This window comes from Anser anser (genome assembly GCF_964211835.1).
Source record: "Anser anser genome assembly, chromosome: 26".
Lineage (NCBI taxonomy): Eukaryota > Metazoa > Chordata > Aves > Anseriformes > Anatidae > Anser > Anser anser.
Genome location: NC_139747.1, coordinates 6,170,641 through 6,184,715, shown reverse-complemented (window position 1 = coordinate 6,184,715; position 14,075 = coordinate 6,170,641). Strand labels below are relative to the sequence as shown.

The window sequence follows — 14,075 nt, the reverse complement described above, 5'->3', positions numbered from 1 at the left end:
GAAGGACACTTCTCCATTCACACAATAGCTCTGTGATTGCCATCCGTTTCCCCACAGCCGTATTCGCTCCCCTCTCCAAACCTGACAAATATGACATTTTCTAGCATTTAGTCTCTCTATTTACATGTGCAATCAGAAGCTGTAGAAAAGGCACACTTCAAGCTCTGCTTGGGAAGTCATGTCACGGCCTGACCTTGAGAGAAAAAACATAAGAATTGCAAATAAAAAGAACGGCAAAGCTTCTGGTGGTTGCCAGAGTTCGCTTTTCACATCTTGGCATTACTGTCTTTTGGAAACAGCAGTACAGCCAAATATATATATATATATATATATGTACGTATATATACATATATACAACTTCCAAAAGGCCAAAAGAGTTGGTGCAGTGGTCTATCTCTCGCTTTCACAGACCAAAGGTCAAATTCTGCCCCATGTGATGAATTTGGGCCAATCCAAGGCAGAAAGGGAGGAACCCAAGAAGCTCACCAAATGGACACACACAAAAAAAGCAAAGCTGGTTTTCTTGTCCGACCTGGACTCTCATCTCTTTCCTGTTCTACATAAAACAAATGCAACTCTACAGAAACTGCCTCTGCAAATTCAGGGGTTTAGTAACTTTTTGGAAGGCGAAACATACATGGGATGAATACGTGGGAACCAAGCACCCAGGCAAGAGTTGCTGAGTATGATACACTTTTTTGTCAAAAAGAACTCTAAAAACACTATGAAGAAGAGTCAATTTGGATGTAATCAAGTGCAAAAACTGCATGGAGCTGCCTGTTCCATAGTGTTTCCAGATCTTAAACCAAACCAACCCAGCTCCCCCACCCCCACACACCTCAGCCATCTAATTGAGTAAGAGAAATACTTATTTTACAATCCATTTGCTAAATCACCCTGAACTTCCTGAAAACAGTGGCAAGCTGTCTTCATCAGACAATTTACAGTTATTCAAGCCTTGTAAATTTTAATGGTGAGCAAACAGCAACTTAAAACTTGATTCCCAAGCAGAAGCTCCTAGCCCACCTATTAAGTACAGGTCTTCGTAACACCAATTACTTCTATCAGCAGCTAAAATCCCTAGGTCTTGCCTGTAATTTTTCTAATATACTTGAGCTAGGAACTGCAAGCAGATGGAGGCTTTATTGAATAGTCTGTGCTCTGGATATTAGAGAAGTAATTAAAGAAGTGATAATCTGGCTTACACACGGGTAAGAGGTGTGTGCATGTTTATGGCAATTACAGGTAATGTCTTGAGAGAATAAGATAAGAAAAGATTAATACCAAAATCTAATTTCAGCTGTAGTAATCTTGCAGGGGGGATATTAGAATAATACATCAAGAATCAGAGTTAGAAGTTTGGTGGCTTTCATAACTGTTTTGCCCAAGAGAAACATTGGTAGAGTTTTGTCCATGAAGCTGTGAAAAACGATAATCCTTTTAATAGCAGTAAATGACTGGGATGAATGAGGATGTAACAAGTATGCACACGCCCACACCTACACTTACAATACTTTGTAAAAGTTGGTTATTAATGTCAAGTGCTAGTTGATGGATTTTTGTAGGGCACTGAAATATTGTTTTCCTAAATAGGAGGAATTTACTGTCTGCTTTCCAAGTTAGCAAGACGTATTTTTAGATGAAGAGACGATTCAATTTTTATTATTGATTTGAAGTTCAGGGAAGTTTTTTACTCATCATTATTAGTGTGGTTTCATGGAAAATGGCATGTACGGATGTTCAAGCCAATGTAACTATGAGCAGGTAAAAGCACATAAAGGCATCAAGTAATCCAGTGCCATAAAACCACGCTGGCAGCAATGGTCTTTCCATTGCAGCCCAGTCTCCCTGGGGACTTGTTTTGGGCTACTGGAATAAAGTGCACTTCACCTCGGAAAGACTGCTGTCATGTTCTCCTCTTTGTGCTGATGCCCATAAAAATGAATATATCCATGGGGGAAACTGTCAAAGACTGCAAATTAGGCTGGATCCATTATTAGAAATATCACTTCCCTTATCTGCTGCTAGAAAATAGATAATGAATTTGTGGCAATCTGCAGCCAAATGTGAGTGACCACGAAGCCCGGAGTACCTCTGAAAAATAAAAACACAACGTATTTTGACACAAGAGACCAGCATCCCCTTTCTTGTAACCTACCCAAAAGGGATGCAAGGGTTTTTGTGCTTGATGACTTGCACGTGTATTGTTTTATTTATTCCACATGGCGGGCGTGAAGCTGGTTATATCTACAGGGAGAAAAGAAAAAAACCAACAATCCAAATAGGCAGGATTATTTCTTTTTCTCAGCTATGCCCATCACAGAATTGATTTGACTGACAACCTGTGAAATGCAGTTAATCAGCTTGCGTTTCTGTTGCCCTGGGTTGCCATGAGGATGAGATTTCTTACCCTCTGATGTGTCAATTTTCCACTTCCAAAGCCAGCCAAAGAAAAAGAGTATTAGCCACGAATCCTAAGTATTAGCACAGAAAGGAAAATATTATGAAAAATTTGATGTGATTATCCTTCTTTGGAAATAATCCTAGATAGAATGAACACAATACTGTATAGCTTTACAGGCAGACAGAGGAAAAAGATATAAAGTTCTCCACAGGTGACATAACTTCAGTTTTGGCAGAAAAATATCATCTGGGCTTATGTCATGAAGAAACATGGAGCTCTTCAAGTTGCTTTTATGGACAGCAAAAAGGTGGTAATATACTAGAGATATAATTTAGTCCAGGCAAATGCCCACTGGGATAGCTCAGAACCCAGAGAGAAAGAAAAAAGTCAGTTGATAGAGAAATTGTTTGTTTGCTTGTTTACCGAGCTATCAGGGTTATTTAAATACCACAAGTGTCACCTGGACAGGACTTCTCTGACCTCTCATTTAGAGACTTCTCCAAACACTCAGTCAGGAGATAGCTTATTCTGAGCTCTTGAATGGACCAGGTGGTATCACACCTCAACAGAGCACAGTTTTGATCCTAGTCACCTTAAATGCAATGCAAAAAACCACCTATCACAGATGGCATGGAATAAAATGTATTGGAAAGCAATAATAATTTCATCCAGTAATGCAGGAGCAAAGATAATATTGTCTTTCTGATCTGGGCTCTCATCTGTGTTAGTTCAAAATGCAAGCCAACTGTATGAAGTTCAACAAGGCCAAGTGCCGGGTCCTGCACCTGGGGCACAACCACCCCAAGCAGCGCTACAGGATGGGAGATGAGTGGTTAGAAAGCTGCCTGGCAGAGAAGGACCTGGGAGTATTGGTTGATAGTCAGCTGAATATGAGCCAGCAGTGTGCTCAGGTGGCCAAGAAGGCCAACAGCATCCTGGCCTGTATAAGAAGCAGTGTGGCCAGCAGGGCTAGGGAAGTGATTGTGCCCCTGTACTCGGCTCTGGTGAGGCCGCACCTCGAGTACTGTGTTCAATTTTGGCCCCTTCACTACAAGAAGGACATGGAGGTGCCCAAGTGAGTCCAGAGAAGGGCAACGAAGCTGGTGAGGGGTCTGGAGCACAGGTCTTATGAGGAGCGGCTGGGGGAGCTGGGATTGTTCAGCCTGGAGAAGAGGAGGCTCAGGGGAGACCTCATCGCTCTCTATAGGTACCTTAAAGGAAGCTGTAGCGAGGTGGGGGTTGGTCTATTCTCCCACGTGCCCGGTGATAGGATGAGGGGGAATGGGCTAAAGTTGCGTCAGGGGAGGTTTAGGTTGGGTATTAGGAAAAACTTCTTTACTGAAAGGGTTGTTAGGCATTGGAATGGGCTGCCCAGGGAGGTGGTTGAGCCACCATCCCTGGAGGTCTTTAAAAGATGTTTAGATGTATGGCTTAGTGATATGGTTTAGTGGAGGACTTGTTAGTGCTAGGTCAGAGGTTGGACTAGGTGATCTTGGAGGTCTCTTCCAACCTAGATGATTCTGTGTGATTCTCTGCGTGTGAAATGCTGAGCAATTTTTAAAGGAATATTTCAAGCCAGTGGAAGTGAGAGCTAGCTAACTACCCTGTGTTTGATTTTAATAAACCAATCAACTCAAACTAGTAGGAGAGGAAGGTGTTATGTGAACCATTAGCATGCAAGGCATGCATGTGCCAGCAGGAAGGCTCTGTGGACTGGCACAGATTATTGATCCGAAAGCAACTTCGTCACTGAGGGAGTGTCAGTCACAGCTGTAGAACCAACAGAGCTAGCACTGAGCTTGTCACCGGATATCAGCCCTGGCCGAGCGTGATGGAGGAGCTTCGTCAATGCCCTATAATTCAGTTTATAAACCCCTTCAGTCTCATGCTTCTCACTGGAGGCAGAGGTGTCACCCCAAGAGCATAGGGGAGAACATGTGGTTGGATGCTGCAATTCTGACACAACCCTTGGGAAACAGGTTAGGAGTGAACGGTTTTGCAGCAGAGTCCTGGATTTCTTTCAGTTTGGCTTCAAAGGCCATTTTCCTCTCTACTAATAGTTCCATGGAAAAGGAAACAAAGTTACTTTCTATTGGCATCATTGCAACTAAAATAAAATTAAGCAGAGCCTTCCCTCCACCAGAGACAGGATCTAAGCCCTAAAATAATTCACTTGTCACCCCAGGTGGAAGGCAGCAATGCCTCCTGCAGATGCTGGGAAGCATTCATCTGAGGATAACAGGGTGCCGGCTCTGCAATTTATATATATCCTCCCCCTGTTACTCCTCCACTGGCTCTACAGCTGAGCTAAAAACATCAAGCAGCACCTAAAGCCAGTAAGGGGCACACACTTCCAGTAAGTGATGGTGGTGACTCATTAGGATACATTAATTTTCCTCCACGAAATCATCCAGAAAGCCCGGCGGTGGCACCAGCCTTACCGTCTTTAGCAGTGTCCGGTTGTCCCTGAGGCTCCCCACCATGCCGACGAAGGAGACACAGAACATGGTGAAGCCCAGCAGAAGCAGGACAATGGCTGGAGCGAGGAAGATTCCTTCTAAGGTTTTGTGCTTCTGCCTCTCCACTTCAGCATAAATCCCAATGCAAAGGATCATGAGGCCAAGGATCTGGAAGGGAAGTATGAGATGGGCATCAGGTGCAAATGGGAAAAAGCAGAGGCTTTGAGGGAAAGGTCAAGGTGGAAGAGGCCCCAGGGACAACTTGTGCAGGATTTGCTGCTCCAGCTAGATGCACATTAGTCTGATGGGATTCATCAAGAAGAGCTGGCTGAGATCCCTCTCAGTTATTTTTCAATGGCCTTGGGAATCTGGAGTGATCCCAGTTGACTGGAAGCTTGCAAATGTTGTCCCAGTTTCCAAGAAGGCTAAGAAAGAAGGCCCTGGTAATTACAGGCCTGTCAGCTCATATCAGTGCCTGGCAAAATTATGGAGAAGAGTATTCTGGAAGCTACTGAAAACCACCTGAAAGACAACACAGTCATTTGTCACAGCCAACATGGGCTTACAAGGAAAGTCCTGTTTAACTAACCAAATTTCCTTTTACAACAACGTTACCCACGTAGCTGACCAAGGGAAACCTGTAAATGTGAAATTTTTGGAAGTCAGCAAAGCTCTTGATGCTGTTTCTCACAGTATCCTTCTGGACAAAACGTCCAGCATACAGCTAGAAAAATACATGCTACAAAGGGTGAACAACTGGCTGACAGGCTGGGCTCAAAGGGTAAACTGGGTTACATTGGGCTGGTGTCTAATGGGGACTAATGGAGTTCCCCAGGGCTCCATTTTGGGGCCAGTTTTCTTCAGTGTTTTATACATGATCTGGATGCAGGACTGGAATGCATGCTAAGTAAGCTTGCAGCTGATACTAAATTAGGAGAAGCTGCTGACTCCCTTGAGGGCAGAGAGGCCTTGCAGAGAGATCTTGACAAATTGGAGGGCTGGGCAATCACCAACCACAGGAAGTTTAACAAGAGCAAGTGCTGGATTCTGCACCTGGGACGGGGCAACCCTGGCTATGCATACAGACTGGGGGACGGGAGGCTGGAGAGCAGCCCCCCAGAGAGGGATCTGGGGGTTCTGGTTGATGGCAAGTTGAACACAAGCCAGCAGTGTGCCCTGGCAGCCAAATGCACTGACCATACCCTGGGCTGCTTTAGGCACAGCACTGCCAGCTGCTCAAGGAAGTGGCTGTCCCACTCTGCTCTGTGCTGGTGAAGCCTCACGTCAAGCACCATGCAAAAAAATGGTGAAAAGTCTAGCGGAGAAGATGTAGGAGGAGTGGCTGAGGTCACTTGATTTGTTCAGCCCAGAGAAGAGGAGACAGAGGGGAGGCCTCATGGTGGCCTGCAGCTTCCTCTCAAGGGGAGCGAGGCTGGGGGCAGGCGCTGCTCCCTGCTCTCTGGTGACAGCGATGGGACCCAAGGGAATGGCATGGAGCTGTGGCAGGGGAGGTTCAGGCTGGATATTAGGAAAAGGTTCTTCACCGGGAGGGTGGTCGGGCACTGAAACAGGTAAGTGGTCACTCCTGCTGGAGTTCAAGAAGTGTTTGGACAATGGTCGTACAAATACAGTTGAATTTTGTGTGCTCCTGTGTGGAGCCAGGACTTGGAGTTGATGATACTTGTAGGTATTTGTCAGCTCAGGACATTCTATGATTCTATGCGAGCCAAGCAAAATACTCCCAGCTCCAGTGCATTTAAAACCCAATCCCAAATGGTGCTGTCAGCACACAGCGCATCTCCTTTGCTCTTCAAGAGCACTCGAGGAGAGGCTGTTCTTCTCCTGCCTCCAAAATGGATGTATAATTGCAGCATTATACACCTAGCTGAAGAACTTTGACCTTCATTTTACTAGGCTTTTCCCCTCCCCTTCCTGCTTGTATATGTTTGGGTGCTTGGGCTGGCTCTTGCCCTAGGTTTCATAGACCCCATGCTGTCGAGAGGGTGGCAGACATTAACACTGCCCATCCAGACTGTCCTCCCCAGCTTCCACCCTTACACGTCATGATCCCCAAAACTACTCATTCCACTACAGCACCTGGCTTGAGCACCAAATTGCTCTGAAACTCATAGAGAGCCACTAGATCTCAGACATCATAAAGAGTAGCAATGGACTGTACAAACTTCCTCCCTCCTCCCCCCCTTCAGTGGAACAGCCATAAGTGAAAAAAGAGCCCAGTGGTGCTGGGATAAAACAGGTCTCCAAAAAGGCCTGTTTTCATCCCTTCAGCTCCTGCAGATCAAAGCCAGCAAGGTGACTCCAAGTGCTTGGTGCTGTTGGGCGCCATTTGTCAAATGGCTGGTACTGAGTCGACATCTAGAAAGTTCAGTGAGGAAAGTGAGGAGCATCCTGAGTGATTTTCATGCTGCTTTTTGCAGCTCTCTCCACACCAAATATCAGTGGAAAACTCCTTCAGGAAAGATGCTGGCTGTAGGTGCCCATGTTCAAAATGCTGTACTGCCAAAGAGGAGAAAAACTCCTTTTCTTGTTCCTTTTCCATTGCTTTCACCTTTCTAAGGGGCTACATTGCTCCTAATGAGTTTGCTCAAAGCTTTCCTGCTAATTTGCACTGACAATTCAATCCTTAATTTTCTCACACAATCTATGCTCTTTTGGGGAGATGATTTATTTTCTTTTCTACTCTGGTAGGACACTATTTGTGGAGAGTTACTGTAGCTAGTTTATGTCCATCCACCACTATCTACTTCCAAGCTACATCTCTTCTATAGAGGAACTGAAATCTCTCAAAAAATAAAGCTTAGACCTGTGATATTTTACAAACTGTTAGTGATTTTAAACTAAACACACAGGCCTATTTCTGACAACTGACTTTTAATCACACTTTTACCTTTATCCTCTATTTTAAGCATCAACTCAGTGTGTTGGGATTAGGCTTGATTTAATGTTTCTCTCTTACACTGCGACCCAGCAAATACACTTGGATTTGAAGGTAGGGGGTAGATATTAACACACATCATGCATTGCCTGCTAATAATCCCCAATGTCCCTCCTGCGTGCCAATCAGAAACACTTTCTCCATTTTAATTAATGATATGTGATGTGAATGAAGGAAGAGATTTTGGAAAGTGCATGAAGGAAAGCTGGAAGTGAGCCTGAGGGCTGGAGACTCAGGCTGATGAAACATCTTGCACAGGCTGGTCTTTAGCTGCTACCAAGCAAAACCAAGGAGGGTTTTCAGGATGCAGTGCTTAAAAATAGCTTTTCCTGGGCTGAAATGATTCTCAAAACATTTAGAGCATGTGGCATGCAGGAGGCTGTGCTGGTCCTTCCTCCCAGCATCACTGCAGCCCCAGACCCTGCTCTGAGCGCCCGGACAGTGCTGTGCACACCTCTTCCCTTCCCCAGGACTAACAAGCAAATTGGAAGAAGCAAAGTTGGCAAATACTGTCTTGATCTGCTTGATTTTTTTAGCTTTCTCTGCTCAACTCCTACTTTAAGAAGTCACTCAGCACTTCGCAGACTGCTTGGCTTAGGGTTATCACTGTAGGCTGGACCCCAGCCCATCTCCACATCCTGCCTGCTAAAAAGCACCCTCAAATTAAAAAAAGTGAATTGCTGCCACTCAAAGCACCTTCAAGCACAAGAAAGGACCTCACAGAGCAACACATACCCCACAGAAGGGAATGGATGAATCGGTATGTCTCCCACCAAAGGGAGATTGCAAAGGAAATCTCACTGGGCTTGTCTGGAGGGGTGGGTGGAATGGGAGAGGGGATGTTATTGCCATACAAATTCAGTCAAAGCAGATGTTTTTGATTTCTAGTGTCACTACCACTGACTACAACCCACACTCTGTGGCGTGATAAGACACATAATGAAGCCTGCCGGTAAATCCTCCGTAGTTATATTATCAACTGCCCAATGATCACCTTAATGCAGCGCAAACACCAGGATAGTCAGCAGCTGGTAATTACAAGTGCTCTGCAATGCATCCAGGAGAAAAAGCAAATCTGCACTTGCTCTGTAATGATAGGATGATTATCCCATTTCTGTATACTAACCATACGATCAAACCATCACTGCAGGGAAAGACAGTGTTCCAACTAATAGCAAAGAAATGAGCTGAGGGCTGTGGGGTCCTGAGAGGGAGCAAAGCTAAGGGGAGTTTGGTGAAAATCTCACTGATTGAGGGGTCATTTAGAGCCCTTGGAGGTCACTAACGCCAAGAAATGGAACGAAAGGACATTAATGCACAGACAAGGTAAAACACAGCTCTGATGATGCTGGCAGTGCTCAGGAGTGCCAAATGGGAGGCATGACCTTGCAGCTAACCCACAGGTGGTACAGGGATTTTGCAAAGCTGTCTCTGAGCCATGGATTCTCTGATTCTTGGTGTTGCTTCCACATCCTTCTATGACTTGGCTTTTGCAAAGAGGCAGCTAACCAACGCTAACCAGAGACACACATGGTCCTACCCTCTCCTAAAAATCCCATTACTACCTGAGAGGTGCCACATTCTCCTTTTCCAAGAGTCGAAAGACCTGAGTAATGGGAGCCACTCTCAGCCACAGGCAGAGCAAACAGGTCCCGCAAATCCCAGGGGTCGTAAACATGGCCAAAGCAGCGCAACCTCAAAGCCTGCCAAGGGCCAAGCAGCAGACATGGCTCATTCCAGGGCAGGCAGCATTAATTTGATGAGTCAATGCTAATGCCAGGCAGTAATTTCTCCTTATTCGGGAACACGAAAAGTCATGACAATGGTGGCTTCAAGCCCACGCAGACCCAGGCGGACAGATTATGTGAGTCAGAGCACTGGTCCATAGAGGAGAAGAGGGAACAGGGCATCACTTCGCTCTCCATCCAGCTGACCAGAGGTGCAAAACTTGACGTAAAACTCCAAATCTTGTTCTTCATATACCTGGCTCACAATAAAATCAAATTTTCCAGTTTTTGAAGACCTGTCAGCCTTCAAATTAGCAGACATGGCACTTTTCCTCTTTGAAAAGTCAAAATGTTTTGCCATAATGTAAAGGTGAGAAAACATGATAAAGAAAGTACTGAGTACTTTTAATCATTAAAGGATAGAATCATGGGATTAATAATACTGTGGTTAACTACATCATATAATGCCTAACTGCTGATAGTACGTGGGATTGTAAAAAATATGCTTTTATGATGGCCAATTAAAATAGCAGTTTTTAAATGTACGGAAAAAGTAATAATATGAAAAAAGCATTTATTAAACAAAAATCAATTTATGCTCAGCTGAAACCTTGACAACATTTTCCTTGCAAAACGTGGGAAAGTTACTCATGAAACAGAATATTTTACTAAAATGGAAATGTTAAATGCAAACTTTCCTGTGCTGTTGGATTATTCCAGCAATCTCAGTTTAGGGGACAAATGAGTTTGAAAACAAGCCTGTGGCACCAAGCAATTTTCCTTTGCTAAGTGAGGTCACAAACTGAGCTGCTCTGACAAGCAAAAAGGATGATAAATTGTATTAAATTTGCCTGGATAAAACCATCAAGGAGAGCTGTGACATGCTGGCTGTCACACACCTTCTGTTTCTTGCCCTGTAAACATGAACATCCAATGCACAGCAGAGGCACTGCACAAAAAATAAAAGTCATAGCTATCTGCAGGATAGCAGATTTTTTGTTGTTGTTGTTTTTTCTCCTTTTCTTGGGGCACAGACCAGATCTCCAGGAGTTTGGGAGATGATGAGACCTTCAAGAGAGAAAATGTAATGGGCTACAGTGACGCCAGCTGTGATTTGTGGTAAGCAGCAATAAGCTGCTGGTCCAACCTGTGATGCTCAAACCTCTAGGCAATTTGCTCCATGTGTGGTTTAGAACCACTCTCAGAGTTATCCCACACTTCTTTACTGTTTTTCCCACCTATAAATATTTGCTTTCATTACAGGAAAGTGCTGGAAAGGATCCAGTGGTGTTATTCTCTCTATTCAACCAATTTGCTGCAGGCTGGGACACCCAATTCTAGGAAGCTGTGATGCATCTCACCCCAAACCTCTTCAATCCTTCCCAGTGAATCACATCTTTTCCACTGTTTTTTTTGTTTGTTTGTTTTTTCCCCCATGGGGGTTACATTTTCAAGGCCTTCACTCAGTGCAAGCAAGAAGTTTCTGTACAATAATTATTATCAAGTGCATACGGCCGCAGTGAAGCCTGGCTCCAGTCACATCTGGTTAGTGAGACTGAACAGTCCAGGAGAGCAAATGAATTAATGCAAAGATGACATGTGCAAATGAGGCCAGAAGTAGGTCAGGGGAGTGAAAAGGATGCCAGAGCCATGCAATCCATATGGACTCAGTGTTCAACATACATGTACAAGGACCACCACAGGACCAATAATGAGCAAATAAATCCCCCTAGGCTGAAGCCAGGCTGGGTCAGAGCCAAACAAAATAGCCTTTTTTGCCAGTCTCCGGGGAATTATGGAGTTTCTGCTTGCTCATGGATGAGCACACAGCAGTGTGCTCCTCCATCCTGAGCTCTGCAAAATGCCCCTGTCCCACAATACGCTCAGCAATCCATCAGCGTCTGGCATCATGACTGTGCTCATGCATCCCCTCATTAATCTGCATTTGCAAAGTGCAGCCAAGACCTAGGTTCAAACGGACTGGAAGAAAAAAAAAATTGCACCTCTTCCCTCATCCCCATGCTGCTTAAAGGCATTTTTAGGAAACCACAAACTGAGCAAAACTCAGAGTTTTAGAGAAAACAAAACCAAGGTAACAGGTTTTCCCAGAGATTAATTTTGCAAGCAAAAATATTGCACTATCCCTTAAAAAAACTCCAGGCAGCTTCACTCAAGCCAGAGGCACAAAAGCTTTATAAATTCCAGGTTTCTGGCTCTCACTGGGTGCAGCAGGAGTCCCACAGGGGTTCTGGATGCCCTCAATAGATACTTGACATCTCTTTTCCCATCAGGAGCCTTCCTGCCCCAAATGCCACAGGAATCTGAGGAGATATTCTGCAAAAGAAAAGCCTTTTTTTTTTTCTTGTTCTCATTCATGCTCTGAGGCAGACACAAGTTTGTTTTGGTGTGGTGAGATGACACACTTCACCATCCCCAGCTAGCAAGGATGAGTGTTGCTCTCCAAGAAGCTCACTGATAATAATAAAACGAAATAAAATAAAATGAAATGAAATAAAATAAAACAAAAAAAATAAAATGGGGAAAAAAACATTTTCAAACTTTGCTTGCAACCCTGTTTTCTGTTCAGCCTGCCTGGGAACACCACAGATATTTGTGCAATCAATTGCACCAATTAGATATGCATACCACTATACACACCCAGCCTGCAGCAGTGCATGGGGCAAATATGATTAATTAGACGTCAGGAGGAAATATCTGTAAATATTATGGACTGCATTATGCAAGATTAACCCAGGGAAGGTGCTAAGTTCACATCCAATCTGTTAACTGTGGATGCACTGTCCCTAATGGAAGAGGAATTTCCTGCCAGCTTCCCTGGCCCTGACATGTGCTTGCACCCTCCCAGGTGCCAGGGAGGCTTCACCCTGATCATATCTGAGTCCAAATTGCTTAAAAACAAGCTTCTTTTTTTCCTCTAAAAATGAATAGCCTGGCCAAATACCCACAACTGCCACATCCATGCTAATGGCCATTGCTGGCTACTTCTATGCTCAGCTTCAGCCTCATCCCTATCAAACCACATAAAGGTAACAGCTGAAATGGGCAATGCTGCTGTCCAATAACTTCTTGCACCATAAAAATGTTAAATTTCCATTAAATTTCCATGTTTGTGATCCATGTGTCTTGAAACTCAGCTTGCTGCTATAGGGGATTTGCAGGAGCAGCTCTGGGGATGGACAGTCTGAGGACGATGGTCTTAAATCCATCAAAACCTGCAGTTTCACCCAGTATTGTCCTTTTTAGACCCTGCTAGTTCAAAGCACAAGGGCCTTTACAACACGCATGGCACCAGATTTTACCACAGGGGTTTGATGCCTTGAGAGAGGCAATTTTGACACTGGAAAGTTAAATCGAACCCACGGGGGTGGCACCGTGGGGCCGATGCCAGGAAGGACAGCAAAGCAAACCCGAGCACCTACCGAAAAGACGGTAGCATAGGTGGACAGAGCAAATTTGACGCTGTAGTAATAGAGGAGGGAGTTTCGGCACTCGGAAGCTTGTGCCATCCCTGCAGCTCCGGACGGGGGGGGGTTGCCCGCTGCCTGCCAGCCCCTGCCGGCCCCGGCTGCCCTCCGCCGCCGCCCGGGGAGCGCCGACCCGCACCGCACCGCTCCGCTCCGGGGGCAGCCAGCCTCCGACTTGAACTGCTTCCGCCTGGCAGGAACCCAGCGTGAAAGAGGGAAGGCAGGAGCACGAGCAGCGGGCGTTAACCCCTTCCTGCCTTTGCTGCGTGGCTTTCTCTCCGAGATCGACGGCAAACCTCTGCTCGAGCAGGTTTGCTGCAAAACGTGCTCCAAAAATCGGTGTCTGAGTAGGTCTGTGGAAATTAATTTACAGCAAATGTGTTGCAATCAGGGCTTCCTGTCCTTCCCGGAGTGCTGGAAGAGCCCAGTGCAATCCTGCAGTGAGAAACCCCAATACCCAGTGAAAGGCTGAGCAGGAGACATTTCGGGAGATGCACTTAATTAAGAGTGACATTTAAGAGAACAATTCATGACAAAATTTGGCTTTATCCTAGGTTTTACGAGTAGTTTCAGGGTGACTCTCATCCCCACTGAATCACAGGCAAACCTGAAACCTCTGGTACAATAAATCAGGCCAGAATGCTGCAAGCACATTGCAGACTTATTCCCAGCATCATTTCCCAGGCCAGGTAAATAACCACCATCAGCCAGGTAAATAACCACCTATATTCCACAAATGGCAAATTATGCCATATAACTCTTTTCTAAAAATCAGGTTTGTGCAGCATGGATGGGAAAAGTGATAAAACTCTCTGATTACTTCTATATGACAATGTTTATGGAGAATTTTCTGTCTGATGCACTCCAGAAAGGAGAGATTTCCTTATACAGCGCTGATTTTCACTGTTACTCAGACCTTGCGCTCTGGGGAACTCTCATGTGCCTCAGAAATGATATTTTTTTTTCTCCTTGAAAAAACAAAATCATTTGCACACCTGCAAAAGCAGTGTCAAGACCCTCTCCACACTCCTTGCATAGCATTTT

At 45.0% G+C, this 14,075-nt stretch overlaps 1 protein-coding gene across 4 annotated transcripts in view; it reads right to left on the bottom strand.

Moving 5' to 3' along the window:
• The window catches only part of LOC310886671 (tetraspanin-15-like), an 81,119-nt gene that overhangs the window by 43,301 nt on the left and 23,743 nt on the right, over positions 1–14,075 (bottom strand). For 2 of the 4 annotated variants that reach the window (XR_014575415.1, XM_083811558.1), the window contains exons 1-2: positions 12,987–13,818; positions 4,846–5,031 (exon numbers count right to left, since the gene is read on the bottom strand). Coding sequence is in view for 3 of the 4 variants with exons in the window: in XM_083811558.1 (XP_083667684.1) it covers positions 4,846–5,031; positions 12,987–13,073 (273 nt within the window). In the remaining variant the exon portion in view is untranslated. Of the gene's footprint in view, positions 1–4,845; positions 5,032–12,986; positions 13,833–14,075 lie in introns of those variants that run through there. The other 2 variants (XM_083811559.1, XM_083811560.1) reach the window with 2 other exon arrangements.